General features: G+C 39.2%; 2 protein-coding genes across 3 annotated transcripts in view; one reads left to right on the top strand and one right to left on the bottom strand.

The window, feature by feature from the left end:
* Positions 1-1,331, bottom strand: part of fancm (FA complementation group M) — a 61,089-nt gene extending 59,758 nt beyond the window's left edge. The window contains exon 1 of the mRNA XM_038278180.1: positions 73-1,331. Within this exon, the coding sequence (XP_038134108.1) occupies positions 73-781 (709 nt within the window). The 5' untranslated portion in view covers positions 782-1,331. The remainder of the gene's footprint in view (positions 1-72) is intronic.
* iqcc (IQ motif containing C) lies at positions 1,051-13,871 on the top strand. Of its 2 annotated transcripts, XM_038278178.1 has the most exons (6): positions 1,051-1,158; positions 1,316-1,459; positions 9,929-10,214; positions 11,372-11,378; positions 11,466-11,598; positions 13,638-13,871. In XM_038278178.1, exons 1-6 carry the CDS (start codon positions 1,117-1,119, stop codon positions 13,671-13,673), a joined length of 648 nt encoding a protein of 215 aa, XP_038134106.1. In that variant the 5' UTR covers positions 1,051-1,116; the 3' UTR covers positions 13,674-13,871. The 2 variants fall into 2 exon arrangements, with proteins under 2 accessions (XP_038134106.1, XP_038134107.1); XM_038278179.1 differs by lacking the exon at positions 11,372-11,378 and having other exon boundaries at positions 11,477-11,598.
* The last annotated feature ends 1,139 nt before the right edge of the window (positions 13,872-15,010 follow it).

The raw sequence follows: 15,010 nt of genomic DNA, 5'->3' as shown, positions 1-15,010 counted from the left end.
CCATAACGGATGACCATGTTAACAACAGCTAAAGCCCAGATTATAGGCACCATGTGGTGTTTCTGTCATTACCTGTCAGCTCCGCCATGTGTTCCTGAGGGATTCCCATTACTTTATAACAGGCCTCTATCTGCTGCGCCACCAGAGGTTTGGTAGGAGCCATAAACACAATCTTTCCTGCTGGATACCAGCGATAGAAGTTGTACATAACCACAGAGGCTATGAATGTCTTCCCCAAACCAGTTGGTAGACACACCAGGGTGTTCTGAAACAGGGAAGCCTCTGATATCTTCAGCTGATAATCCCTGATGGGATAGTTGGTAGGATAGATCCATACTTCAGCAGAGGAGCTGTCAAAGCCTGGGAAATCTGGATGTATTCTCCCACAGGATTGGGTAGAAAGAGGAGCTAGGTTTTGTCCTGTTGCATGATTATTATGAAAACTGTTGGCGTTCTCAAGCTGGAGACTCTTCTCAGCTTCATAGACAGCTACCACCATCAAGTCATCATCCTCATCATCATCAGAGATGAAGTATTCCACTCCAGCTTGTCTCTCTGCTTCATATGTGCTATTCCTGCCAATTTCTGTCCATGGAGCATTCTGATGAGGAGGAAGAGGAGGGTTTACTGCAGCTACCTGAGCTCTGCTGCTGCTGCTTGAGGTTGACCTGTTCGCTCCGGAGGTCTTTCCAACATTTTTCCCCGCATGGACCGTTTTGTTCTGAGATACAGAAGCTCCCCACGTCTGGAACAAAGTTCTCTGATTTGAACCACCACTCATCTTTATCAGCCGTGGCGCAAAACTTTAGGAAAGTGCCATGTGGCTAGCAGCAGCATCGCAGCCCGAACACAAACAAAAAATTACTTCCGCCGGCTTGTTTTTCAAAATAAAACAACCAGATGACAGCTACACGTTTCACTTTTTGAATGTACCTCAGCCTTTTAACATATTTAACAAACTTTGAAACTATTATTATTTCTGTTAGTTTATAAACCACCTACGCCTAGAGCATTTTTGTAATATATACATACACTTTTAATGTTAAAGATACAGACCGGAAATAAGCATTACAATTTACGTTACCTCCCGCTCTCTGCTGTCATGTTTCCATAACGATGGACAGAGGCAAATGGGACGAAATAATCACACGTTTTCAGGTAACACACGCACACTCCAGTGAAGCTGAAAGTTGTTTTCTTTACCCGAAGATCGACTTTTGTCGTTATTGCGGTTGCCCGCTCCTTAAGGACGTTGCTAGCTGTTAGCGCAGGTGTAGCCTGTTTTGATGCTAACTGTATTATCGAATCTCTGTAGGCGCGTGCGCGCGGTTACCTCACGAGAACCGAAGTGCGGCACGCGCGTGAGGACTTTGAGGAGATCGTAAGAGAGATAGAAGGAGGGGTGAGCCATTTAAGGTGGACTGATGCGACCCTCTCCGCCCCACACTTTACAGACACGGTAAGTAACTTTAGTATGGACCAGAATCCTGTGTCTTTTAAAAAGCCTGAAATGAATTAAAAAATGAAATATCTCAATCCAGTTTTCCCTTTCTCATTACCAAGCAGGGGCGAAGCTAGATGGGGGGCCAGGGGTGGCCATGGCCACCCTTAGCCAATCATTGGACACCCCTACCATTTATTTCCCTCTAATACAGATGGTGGCAACAGTAATAATCTTAAATGAAATATTCAAAACATTTACATTTTTCATATATTAACAATTGCTTGACACAAAAACACTGTGATTATTAAGCACATCAATATACTAACATTAAAGATGATAAGTACAGAATTCAAGCAGAAATAGATTTTATGTTTTATGGTATAAAGAGAAAATGATGAGGAGTCTTCAGTGAAATCATAAATAACTATTTTAATAAAAACATATTAAATAATCAATTTATGTTGATATTAGTGCTCGTAAATATCAATTTTATGCTGAATGATAATTGATAAAAGTAGGTAAGTAATGACGATGGAAAAGATGTTCGTCCAAAACTCAAACCTTAAAGAATTTTGTCCACTATACCTTTTATTTAGAAAGCACGGATGTTTGAATATATTTGTCTATTTGTTAGCAAAGGCTGTGGGAAAGTATGGTTTGTCTTTATTTAGAAAATATGGGTGTTTTGCTTGGTAATTTTCCTTTTGGAACAGTGAAGACTGACCGTGAGGTTTTGGTGCCTATCTACTTTCGGCCACCCCTCATCCTACATTGGTTATTACCTGGCCACCCTTATAAAAATTTTCTAGCTACGCCTCTGGTGCTTGGGATTTTCAAATAATCAAGTGCGTACTCCCTCAAAAGCAAGTTCACCATCTGTTCTCCAATTTTATTTCCATAGCTACTCTTTAATGAAACAAAAAAGGAAAGAAACACTGACCACTGCAGCTGTCAATACCTTTTCAGCACCATCATCCCTGCCTCGTACAGGACAGGCTCTCCTAGCTGAGTGCTCCTAACTCCACCTGCAGGTGAATGACAGTAGGGCTGCAACAACGAATCGATAAAATCGATAAAAATCGACTTTTAAAAGCGTTGGCAACGAATTTAATCATCGATTAGTTGTGTCGCGCGATTAATGCGTCATCCGCCGCCGCCGTCATCCCGGGGAAGAAAAAAAAATATGGCGGAGCGAGTCAGCGCCGCAGTTGCAGTGTTGCCAACTCAGCGACTTTTCAGACCCCTCCAGCGACTATTTTTTTAAAAAGCGACTAGCGACAAATCTGGCGACTTTTTACGGTGTCACTGGCGGCTTTTGGAGACTCTTACGTGAAAGCATGTATCGTTCCTACTCTTGTTCTCCAGCGGCAGCTGCTGCCGTGGGGCGCCTCCCCCATCCCAACGCCTTTCTCCCTCTCCCACAAGAATCCCTCTCAGCGCTGCAGTCCGAGCCGCAGGATTTTAGTGAGGAGTTTACCCTCAGCGTCCAGACTGCAAATGAAACGCGCATGCCCCGGGATTGACGGCGCAAATTGATCACAATAATTAAAATAGCCTTTGTAAAGTGAAAAAAGTCGTAACATGCAACTTTTGTAAAGACAAATAAACATGGCACGGAAGCACCACTGTTATGACGCAGCACCTGAAAAGAAAACATGTTGGAGCCTTCGATGGCAGTGAAGAGAGCTGATCAGCAGGATGAGTAACCATGTTTGTTTCATTTTAAAGTGGGGAAACGTAACGTTAGTTTCTCAGGTAGCTCATCTGATGCTTTCCTTAGCTTGTTAGTAGGTTACAGACAGTGATAAGGTTGGCTACTTATTTTACTTTTAATTTCATTTGAATTAGCTTAAGCAGCGTTTATATTTTCTTTATAAATAAATTAACTTGCAAATTATGAGGGCAAGGCTTTTAAAGTTTAAATCTTCTGGCAAAGATAAAGTAAAGAAGATCCTGCAATTTATGGAAGTAAAGCAGAATAAAATCCAGCAAGATCAGTAATATGTCAATTAATTATCTGCCACATTCCCATGTAAATATCTGTCTTTGGAGGATGTGTTTTTTAGCACCCCTACTTCTCTCATTTTTATTCCAAATACAATTTATAATTTGAATCACAGGGCTATTTTTATCTCTATGGTTCAGTATTTTCTCAAGTAGCAACTTTAACTGCTATACTTTCCTGTCTTAAAAGGCAGAACTCTTCTAGTCTAAAAAAACCTCATTTGTTGAAATGGGGGGGGCCTATTGTTTGAACCCCTTAGGGGCTTTAAAAAACAAAAATGTCTCTTTTTGCGCTTTATGAAACAAAGTAGCCTATATTTTGTGGATGTACAGCTACATTTCTCATGTAAGTTTGCGTAGTTTTAAAACAAACATTTAATTTTTCATATAGCACCAGTACAGTTAATGAGCAACCTGTACTTGTGTGCTTGTTTGTTCTGTCTAAAATGTTTATTTTGGAATAAAGAGGTTAATATAAAAAAAATATTTTGTGTCCGATTCATCGATTAATCGAAAAAATAATCGGCCGATTCATCGATTTTCAAAATAATCGTTAGTTGCAGCCCTACTTGATATGGAAGACATTCTCAGAAGAACCAATGCTGCAAATAGTAGAAACTTCTAGCTCAAACTTGGAGCATTACTAAAAAATTTACATATTTACATTAGGAATTAAACCCAACGCAGTTACATTAATCATGTATGATTTATTTAACATGACCTGACCAAATCAACTCAAACCACAGAGCAGGCTGTGTAAATAAAGTGGCAACAAACACACTGAATAGTGCACACATGTTTGGGATTATTACCTCACTAAACTGTTTGCGTGAGGGTATAACGTAGCGTGGCTCCAGTGTCTTCATAAGGCCACGGAAACCGCGCAGTATGGTTGTAAGTCTTTGCAGATGTATGTAGCGATAGCCTTAGTTATTTTCTGGGCACGCAGGGAGTTTGCTGGTAACTTGATATCAAATGCCTTCTCGAGCTGCACTTGCCTCAGGGCTGAATCAGATTTCGTTTGTGCTGAGTGGTGTCTCGTTAAATGGTTTCGAAGATTAGTTGTGTTTCCACATTACCTCACTTCTGCGTAGCAAATCTTGCAAACCGTTTTGCTCTTATCCAGTTCACTGCTGTCATTTTGTTTTTTAAATCCAAAATATTTCCAGACATCTGCCTTCAAACTTCTTGGCAATGATTTCAGAGCATCCGCCATATTGTTTTGGTGCGCTCCTCTCGCGCAGTGACGAGATCTCGCGGGGCGCGAGAAGTCATGAATGTATGGAAAGACGTATTATAATGGATCGATTTATGGTTTTTATGAATCGATATCGGGCTATTGAAAGGGAAATCGATTCAAATCGATTAAATCGATTTTTTAACCCAGCCCTAGTTATTACATCATGTTCTACTCACCCATATAAGTTGTGTGTCATTTGGAGCCGTTCTAAAGATATTCCGTTTTGTTATATCCAAGTAACGTCTTCCTATGAGCAGTCGACTTGAAGGCACAAACTAAACTGTTCATAATTTATTCTTTATGGTACGCCAGCATTCATAACATAGGCGAATCACTGTCTCCCAGACATCCGCGGTTATATTTTTTATATTTATATGTAGGGCTGCAACAACGAATCGATAAAATCGATAAAAATCGACTTTTAAAAGCGTTGGCAACGAATTTAATCATCGATTAGTTGTGTCGCGCGATTAATGCGTCATCCGCCGCCGCCGTCATCCCGGGGAAGAAAAAAAAATATGGCGGAGCGAGTCAGCGCCGCAGTTGCAGTGTTGCCAACTCAGCGACTTTTCAGACCCCTCCAGCGACTATTTTTTTAAAAAGCGACTAGCGACAAATCTGGCGACTTTTTACGGTGTCACTGGCGGCTTTTGGAGACTCTTACCTGAAAGCATGTATCGTTCCTACTCTTGTCCTCCAGCGGCAGCTGCTGCCGTGGGGCGCCTCCCCCATCCCAACGCCTTTCTCCCTCTCCCACAAGAATCCCTCTCAGCGCTGCAGTCCGAGCCGCAGGATTTTAGTGAGGAGTTTACCCTCAGCGTCCAGACTGCAAATGAAGCGTGCATGCCCCGGGATTGACGGCGCAAATTGATCACAATAATTAAAATAGCCTGCGCTTTGTAAAGTGAAAAAAGTCGTAACATGCAACTTTTGTAAAAACAAATAAACATGGCACGGAAGCACCACTGTTATGACGCAGCACCTGAAAAGAAAATATGTTGGAGCCTTCGATGGCAGTGAAGATAGCTGATCAGCAGGATGAGTAACCATGTTTGTTTCATTTTAAAGTGGGGAAACGTAAGTTAGTTTCTCAGGTAGCTCATCTGATGCTTTCCTTAGCTTGTTAGTAGGTTACAGACAGTGATAAGGTTGGCTACTTATTTTACTTTTAATTTCATTTGAATTAACTTAAGCAGCGTTTATATTTTCTTTATAAATAAATTAACTTGCAAATTATGAGGGCAAGGCTTTTAAAGTTTAAATCTTCTGGCAAAGATAAAGTAAAGAAGATCCTGCAATTTATGGAAGTAAAGCAGAATAAAATCCAGCAAGATCAGTAATATGTCAATTAATTATATGCCACATTCCCATGTAAATATCTGTCTTTGGAGGATGTGTTTTTTAGCACCCCTAGTTCTCTCATTTTTATTCCAAATACAATTTATAATTTGAATCACAGGGCTATTTTTATCTCTATGGTTCAGGATTTTCTCAAGTAGCAACTTTAACTGCTATACTTTCCTGTCTTAAAAGGCAGAACTCTTCTAGTCTAAAAAAACCTCATTTGTTGAAATGGGGGGGCCTATTGTTTGAACCCCTTAGGGGCTTTAAAAAACAAAAATGCCTGTCTCTTTTTGCGCTTTATGAAACAAAGTAGCCTATATTTTGTGGATGTACAGCTACATTTCTCATGTAAGTTTGCGTAGTTTTAAAACAAACATTTAATTTTTCATATAGCACCAGTACAGTTAATGAGCAACCTGTACTTGTGTGCTTGTTTGTTCTGTCTAAAATGTTTATTTTGGAATAAAGAGGTTAATATAAAAAAAATATTTTGTGTCCGATTCATCGATTAATCGAAAAAATAATCGGCCGATTCATCGATTTTCAAAATAATCGTTAGTTGCAGCCCTAAATGACAGACTTCCTGACGGGAAGCAGGAGAAAACAGGTGTCTGATTTCAGGATTATCAGCACCAGCTCCGATCAAGGCTGCATTCTCTCCCCTTTTCTCTTCTTACTGTAGGCCAGGGGTAACCAATTAAAAATCAGCGGGGTCCGAATAAAGAAAATAAACAACCAGTAAAGGTCTTGAGACAAATTTATTATACTCTGTTACTTTAAACAGAATTTAACACTGAAATAAAATTAGTTTTTTATGTATCGATGTTATACACTGACTTTTTAAATTAAAAAATATTTAAAAAAAGAAATTTTTTCCATTTTAAAATCTAAAGTGTTTTTATAAAATACCTGAACTGACCATTTTTTCTTTCTTTTTTCTGGCTTAATGAGAGCAGTGGGCTTTAGGCTGCCCTGCAAGGCTTTAAACCTGGGTTTGAATTAGGGCTGCAACAACGAATCGATAAAATCGATAAAAATCGACTTTTAAAAGCGTTGGCAACGAATTTAATCATCGATTAGTTGTGTCGCGCGATTAATGCGTCATCCGCCGCCGCCGTCATCCCGGGGAAGAAAAAAAAATATGGCGGAGCGAGTCAGCGCCGCAGTTGTGTTGCCAACTCAGCGACTTTTTAGACCCCTCCAGCGACTATTTTTTTAAAAAGCGACTAGCGACAAATCTGGCGACTTTTTACGGTGTCACTGGCGGCTTTTGGAGACTCTTACGTGAAAGCATGTATCGTTCCTGCTCTTGTCCTCCAGCGGCAGCTGCTGCTGTGGGGCACCTCCCCCATCCCAACCCCGTTCTCCCTCTCCCACAGGAATCCCTCTCAGTGCTGCAGTCCGAGCCGCGGGATTTTAGTGAGGAGTTTACCCTCAGCGTCCAGACTGCAAATGAAGCGCGCATGCCCCGGGATTGACGGCGCAAATTGATCACAATAATTAAAATAGCCTGCGCTTTGTAAAGTGAAAAAAGTCGTAACATGCAACTTTTGTAAAAAACAAATGAGCATGGCACGGAAGCACCACTGTTATGACGCAGCACCTGAAAAGAAAACACGTTGGAGCCTTCAATGGCAGTGAAGATAGCTGATCAGCAGGATGAGTAACCATGTTTGTTTGGTTTTAAAGTGGGGAAACGTAAGTTAGTTTCTCAGGTAGCTCATCTGATGCTTTCCTTAGCTTGTTAGTAGGTTACAGACAGTGATAAGGTTGGCTTCTTATTTTACTTTTAATTTCATTTGAATTAGCTTAAGCAGCGTTTATATTTTCTTTATAAATAAATTAATTTGCAAATTATGAGGGCAAGGCTTTTAAAGTTTAAATCTTCTGGCAAAGAAAGTAAAGAAGATCCTGCAATTTATGGAAGTAAAGCAGAATAAAATCCAGCAAGATCAGTAATATGTCAAATAATTATCTGCCACATTCCCATGTAAATATCTGTCTTTGGAGGATGTGTTTTTTAGCACCCCTAGTTCTCTCATTTTTATTCCAAATACAATTTATAATTTGAATCACAGGGCTATTTTTATTTCTATGGTTCAGTATTTTCTCAAGTAGCATCTTTAACTGCTATACTTTCCTGTCTTAAAAGGCAGAACTCTTCTAGTCTAAAAAAACCTCATTTGTTGAAATGGGGGGGCCTATTGTTTGAACCCCTTAGGGGCTTTAAAAAACAAAAATGCCTGTCTCTTTTTGCGCTTTATGAAACAAAGTACCCTATATTTTGTGGATGTACAGCTACATTTCTCATGTAAGTTTGCATAGTTTTAACACAAACATTTATTTTTCATATTGCACCAGTACAGTTAATGAGCAACCTGTACTTGTGTGCTTGTTTGTTCTGTCTAAAATGTTTATTTTGGAATAAAGAGGTTAATATAAAAAAAATATTTTGTGTCCGATTCATCGATTAATCGAAAAAATAATCGTCCGATTCATCGATTTTCAAAATAATCGTTAGTTGCAGCCCTAGTTTGAATGAAGACTAAGCCATTCTCAAGCACATATCATGGTGCTCATTTTGAGCCTGGATCGATATTAATTTTTGATAATGTACATGGTGGAGAATACTGTTTCACAGCAGTAGGTTGAGCCAAACATACTCAAAATGTGCAGGGTCATCCTTGGGCACGCCATTTCACTTTTCTTTCATCAGTTCACTGCGGTTCTACCAGCAGTCCACACCTTTTTTCATTTTTTTCTCATTGTCTTCTCCTTCTTTCCCATCGTCCGGCTTGCCACAGGTTTGCCTGCTGTGTCTATAAGTAGCTAGCAGCAGCAACCCAGACTGACACAGCTTATTGACTAATTGGCATCATGTGCAGCCTGGTACCGGAGCGCTTCGCCGTACAAATAGGAGAAGCAGCGCAAGTGAAATTAGACACTGCCGTCGCACAACATACAGTAATTTATAAATGTTTGAAATCAGATTGGGTCTGGATTACCGAGCAGGTGGGTCCGGATCCAGACCACGGTCCGCTAATCCCTGACCTCTGCTGTAGGCTAATCCTACTCTAGTCCAGGGGTCTTCAACGTTATCCAGGCCATGACCCCCCAACTGATGGCGAGAAGGAGCCGGGACCCCCTAATTATATATATGGCAGAAAATAGTGTTCTATCAAACTGCTCCTAAAGTCACTCTATTACAGATGAAGTCATGTCACAAAAGTAATTTCGCTGTGGGATTATTAAAGTATTTCTGATTCTGATTCCTCATTGATGGGATGTTTTGAATGAAAAGGTGCCCAGCTTAAAAATGCTACTGAGTGTCACTGAATGTGTGCATTGATGACTGAAAGACATCTTCTGCCTCCATTTATCTGTTTACTACAGTGTATTAAAGACATTTCAATTAGTGGAAAAAATTCTAGTTCTAATATCAAAAAAGTACCACCGTGGAGCCCTAGGGGTCGCGGACCCCCTGTTGACGAACTCCGCTCTAGGCTGTAATGCTCTGCAGGAAAGTTTTAGCTGACCCCTCCCACAGCGGACACAGTTACAGACTCTTCTCTCTCCCAGGAAGTGTGGTCCATCAGGACCAAACCTCTGGCCTCAAAAAACAGCTTCTTCTTTACTTGCTCCTAGCCTCAGTTTCTTTCCTCTTTTCTTATTTCCTCATACAACTTACATCTTTTTAGAATTCACACTATATGTTTTTTTTTTACCTGTACTCAGAGGTGGATAATCCAGGTTAAGTTATCAAAAATCCTGTATAGAGATCTGTTCCAGTCAATTGCATTTCCAGCTCAACAGCATAGTGACTGCTTAGATGCAATTCAAAGAGATTCAGCCAAAAAAAAAGAGTGTTTAAAAGACTTTTCTCCATTTACTGACAGAGTGGATCATGGCTTCAACCTCCCAGCCGTCTACTCAAGACAACAGGTCCTGAACTAGATGTCAGTACTCTCCAGATTTCAGATCCCCCACCTGAAAAGGGACAGGATCACTGTATCCAGCCAGAGAGGCCAACAACAGAAAGCGCGGATTGCTCCAGCATCCCAGTGAGAGGGGATGTAGAGGAGCAGGGATGGACGGTTGAAGGAGGGGAGACAAAGAGAACAGGGAGATCCTCCACCATCTGGAGCAGCCCCGAGCAGGACATTGGTGTTTATCCTCAGAGAGGTACATGGTTCAACATGCACAGTATTTTATGTCTATTCACTCCCAAATTAAAGGCTTCTGCAGTTGTTTTTGCTGTAAACATTAAATAATGAAAAGCATTGAACTCTGTCAGTTGTGATGAATATAATTTTTAATATAATTTTGTTAAGTGAAATGAACAGAGAGAACTGACTCTAGGAACATAACAGCCAAAACAACACAACCTTTATGACGGAGAAATTGTACAAACTGATATTGTGACGGTGGTGTATAAAGTACACACATTTGTTACTAAAGTAGAAGTATAGATACTGCAGTTTAAAAACACTCTGGTAAAAGTTGAAGTATCAACTTGACCTCTTTACTCACGTAAAAGTGAAAAAGTATGTGCTCCAAAAACTATTTAAAGAATAAAAGTATAAAGTAACATTTAAAAAAAACAGCCAGATGCCACTATATAAATTGAAAGCTCAATTTTTCGACTATTTCGAAAGATTCTTTGAGATAGATGGAGAGATAGGATGAGGGAGGTCTTGTTGGTCTCCATCTCCCGAGACACTCTCGCCTGTGTCCAACCTTTCAGACATTTCAACATCTTTTTCTGAATCCGACATCGTAGCATGGTATAGACAATTCACGTTTGCAGTTTGATGAACACCTGCTTGCTTCTGATGATTTCCTTTAGCTAACCAATGAGTGTTTGCGTTCTATGACTCATCCAATGACACTAGTTTTCACTAGATGTGGATGGAGTCAATGATCTGCATTGGATGGCCACATGACGTGAAATAAATAATTAGAAACATTAAACCAAAGCCAAGAGTAACGAGTGACGTTTGTTTTAAAAATGTAAGAATAGAAAATACAGATTCTTATGTGAAAATGTAATGAGAAGAAGTCAGAGGAAAAATAAGTCATGGAGTAAAGTATAGATACCTAAAAAGTTTACTTAAGTACAGTAACAAAGTATTTGTACTTCGTTACTTGACATCTCTGTATTGTGATGATAAAATATTAGAGATTAACTGTGTTGTATTGCTGCCATGTTTCCCATTGTCCTGCAGCTCAAATTAGGTTTTCAATTTCCTCTGCTTTGTCATCACATGGCAGTAGATCACTTGTAATTGTGCGGTTGTTAAATGTGCCCCTTATAATCAAATGACACTCAGAATACAACTACCTGAAAAAGAGCTCAGAGTTTTTATATTTAATAAGTGTATAAATATATATAAACTAAAGCTTTTTTTCTTTTTGTAATTTTGAGTTTGTGATCCTTGACTCAGGTCTTCAGCAGTACTGCCTGGCACAGAATGTGCCCCGTACTCCACAAGCTCTGCGTCTCCACAGAAACACTCTGACCATGGAGCTGGTCTGGATCCAGCAAGCTATCGACAGCAGGAAAAAGGTAAATCTTTGACTTGGAGTGATGTTTCTAAAAGCCTTTCTAATTTTCTATTTTGGCATCTTATAACATTTCTAGGATCCGCCTTGTAAAACAGAAAACTGTCAATGCTGAAACATGCAAATGTTTCAGTATTTTCTTCTCAGGAGATAAACAACAGGGATGTCAGGAATCCTAACTAAAAGGTCAATGTTTCATAGAATCTATTGAATAGAACTGAAAAGTTATATCTATGTTTCAGTGCACAAGAAAAACTTAAGAAAACTTCAGCCTTTTAACATTTTTCCACTAAAGGGTTGAAAGAGGGGGGGGGGGGGGGGGGGTCTTTTTTTCTGGATACTGTAAGGCCCCGTCCACACGAAGAAGAACCCTGGCCTAAACGCACAAATTTTTCACCAAACCAGCCTCTCATCCACACGAAGCCGGCGTTTCGGGGGTCTGTAAACAATCTTTTTTTTTATTCAGCCTTCAGAGTGGGAAGATTCTGAAACGCCGTTTTCGCGTTTCCATCTTTACGCTCTAACCGCATATTTTCTTTTACACGCCTGCGTCATAGCGTCGCCTCTAAACACGCATGCGCGACACATCACAACAACAATGGCGCCGTTGCTGCTAATGCTACTCACCCTGCTGTCGGGCTTACAACAGAATCTTCTTCTTCTGGAATATCTCCAGGAAGAACAGAGCAATATCGACGACATAGTTCAGCACCTGAATTTGACTTAACCACGAAAATGGACCCGCAGGGCAATTAGTGCACATGCCCAACATTTCGTCGCTTATTTTTGCTTTGGCACCACAGCGCCACTTACAGGCCTGGCATACATTTTGCAGCATTTTCATGCATTCGTGTGGACGCTCACATTTATTTTACGTCTCCGTCTTTACGGCAAACGTTTTGGAAAATATCAGCGTTTCGTGTTCGTTTTGATTTCGTGTGGACGGGGCCTAAGACTACAAATTGCAACAAAATTGGTATAACATCAGTTATTATCATCCCAATTTTAGAATCATCTTTTAAAAAATGACTCACATTGATTGATTTATATGTAAATGCTGAAATATTTTTTTTTACATGTAGTTTTATTTTATTTTCATTAATGGCCCCTCTCCAAAAACTTCCCCGAACTTGAGATGCCTTTCCTGGAACATTTATGGATTATTTTCCTAGAACTTCCACCATACTTTCCTAGAACTTTTGAAGAAGTAAAAAGTGCTTTGCTAGAATTTCAATGCTACTTTGATTTTTCTTCTCTGTTTCACTTGTTTGATGAGTTTAAGAGTGCAACCAGTAAAGGAAAGTATCAATTCAGTTTCAAGAAAGTGTCCAAAAGTATACAGCAAGATCTTCAAAGAGCTTGAGAAAGCTCCTTGAAGGATTTTGCTAAATTCCAAGGAGAGAAATCAAGACATTTTTGCCCCAGGGCAGCAAAAAAAAAAGTATTTTTACATGACACCATGTAAAAATACTTATAAATGTAATTTGTCCTTGAGCCAAACTGACACACAGACTAGAAGGGAGCAGAGTAAACATCTCTGAGACAAACTTATTGATGTAGAACAAAGATGAGCTCGATATTTTACTGAATATTTGATTTGTGTTGTGTTTTTAGTACAGTTTTATTCATTTTGTTTTAAAAAAAAATTTTTTTCTTTTCTTTCCTTCTGCGACAGGTCATTTTTGCATTATAGTTTTACTGTAAACAAACTGCACAGGAGTTCATTTATTATTTTTATGATGCTACAAATAAGAGGAAAAAAAAGCCCTCCAGAGTGGCAATGAGTTTATAGTGGGTGTGTATTTGATCTGATCATCTGATGAGTGATGGCAGCAAACGAAATCATTGGCAAAAATAGAGGGCCCCAATATCGAATAATGCTTAGGGCCTCATAGATGTTTGGGCCGGCCCTGGTTTTGATGACATTCTTTAGCTCTGTATCCAAACACCAAGGATAAGCTCCTTATTACTGCTAATATAAGTTGATATCTGCATAACACAGGCAAAGTTTTAATGTGTCTTCTGATGCCACCTCCTTTCCAGTACCTTTCCCTGAGGAACAGACTGAGTGTATCCTGATGGTTAACCTAATGTGAACAGGACGTAACAATGTGGGACTGTTGATGCCGGATTCACTAGAATGTCATCTGTGTTGAAATTTATTGTAAGTAGTATTTATGATGTCATATATGGAAATTTTTGCACTGATAGACTTGTATGGTTTTGATATTGTGAAAACAAATAAATGATATTTTTCCACAAATAAAAGTCTGAGTGTTTATATTGATATTTTGTTGAGTTTTAAAGCAAATCTTTGAATTAAAACAGTTCCATGGTGGGTCAGAACCTCATATCCCCAAACTGGATCTAATTCAATGTTTTTTTTTGTTGTTTTTTGTTTGTTAAAATTTGTCTTATCCTGTAAAATGCTCTTTTAGGTTCCTCCTTTTTGGATAATCAGTTAAACAAGGTTCACATCCCCATTTGGGCTTTTAATGGTTCCCACATGGATTGGCTTTACTAAAATCAAATGCCATGGATTTTCACCATTAGAGTTGGTTGTACTAGTTTAAGTTTTTTATTTTTTTCCTGACCAACCAAGTCTAAATCAAACAAATTAATGTGCTTCTATTAAAATGTTTCCTGTCCCATTTTAGTTTTGACAGCTGTTCTGGATAACTATTGAAGCTAGACCAGTAGAGAAGTTGGTCAATACTTTTGGCCGTGTTTTTTCTCTATCTTTATTGGCTGCTGTTTCTATGCTTTTTAGTGCATTCAGCATATATGTCTTGAGATGACATGAAGATCAAGCGTTACCATTTCCTACATTCGTTGTCCATTTTTATTGTTTAAAATAATGTGTTGATAAATGTTTTTTGTTTAAATTAAGACTTGAGAAATTCTGTCACATTTTCGTCATTTTTTTCATTTAATTAAGTTGGAGGTGTATCTGCTCCAAGACTCGACCCAAAAATACAAGCTGCACCTATCTGGGATTGGTTAGACAGATAAAAAAATAAATAGCCTTAAGAAAAGAATTGGTATCAGTCCATTAGAAGACTCAATCATGTCTAAGTTTCTGGTTTGAGGGACTTTTTTTCCTTCATTATTTCACCCACTCTTCTGAACAGCCCTCAGCATCATCCTTCCATTACTGTACTCCACAGGTGGTGACCAAACAACTCAATATTTGTCGTTTTTTTTGTTTGTTTTTTTAACCATGAATCTCTTCTCCGTGAGACTTTGTTGATTTCAAATCATGGGCTTCAAGAACAGCAGCCTCCCAAGACCTCAATACCTGGTAACATTAACCTGGCTTTAGTGTGAACTGAAAAGCTGGTTTTCTACTAGTTTCTAGTTTATTATAAACTTAAGACTTAGTTATTCCTGTGTATCTTATGAACATCAGACCCAAT

This window comes from Cyprinodon tularosa, unplaced genomic scaffold, assembly GCF_016077235.1.
Source record: "Cyprinodon tularosa strain WSP-4 unplaced genomic scaffold, ASM1607723v1 ctg139, whole genome shotgun sequence".
NCBI lineage: Eukaryota > Metazoa > Chordata > Actinopteri > Cyprinodontiformes > Cyprinodontidae > Cyprinodon > Cyprinodon tularosa.
This window is presented reverse-complemented; position numbering and strand designations above follow the sequence as displayed.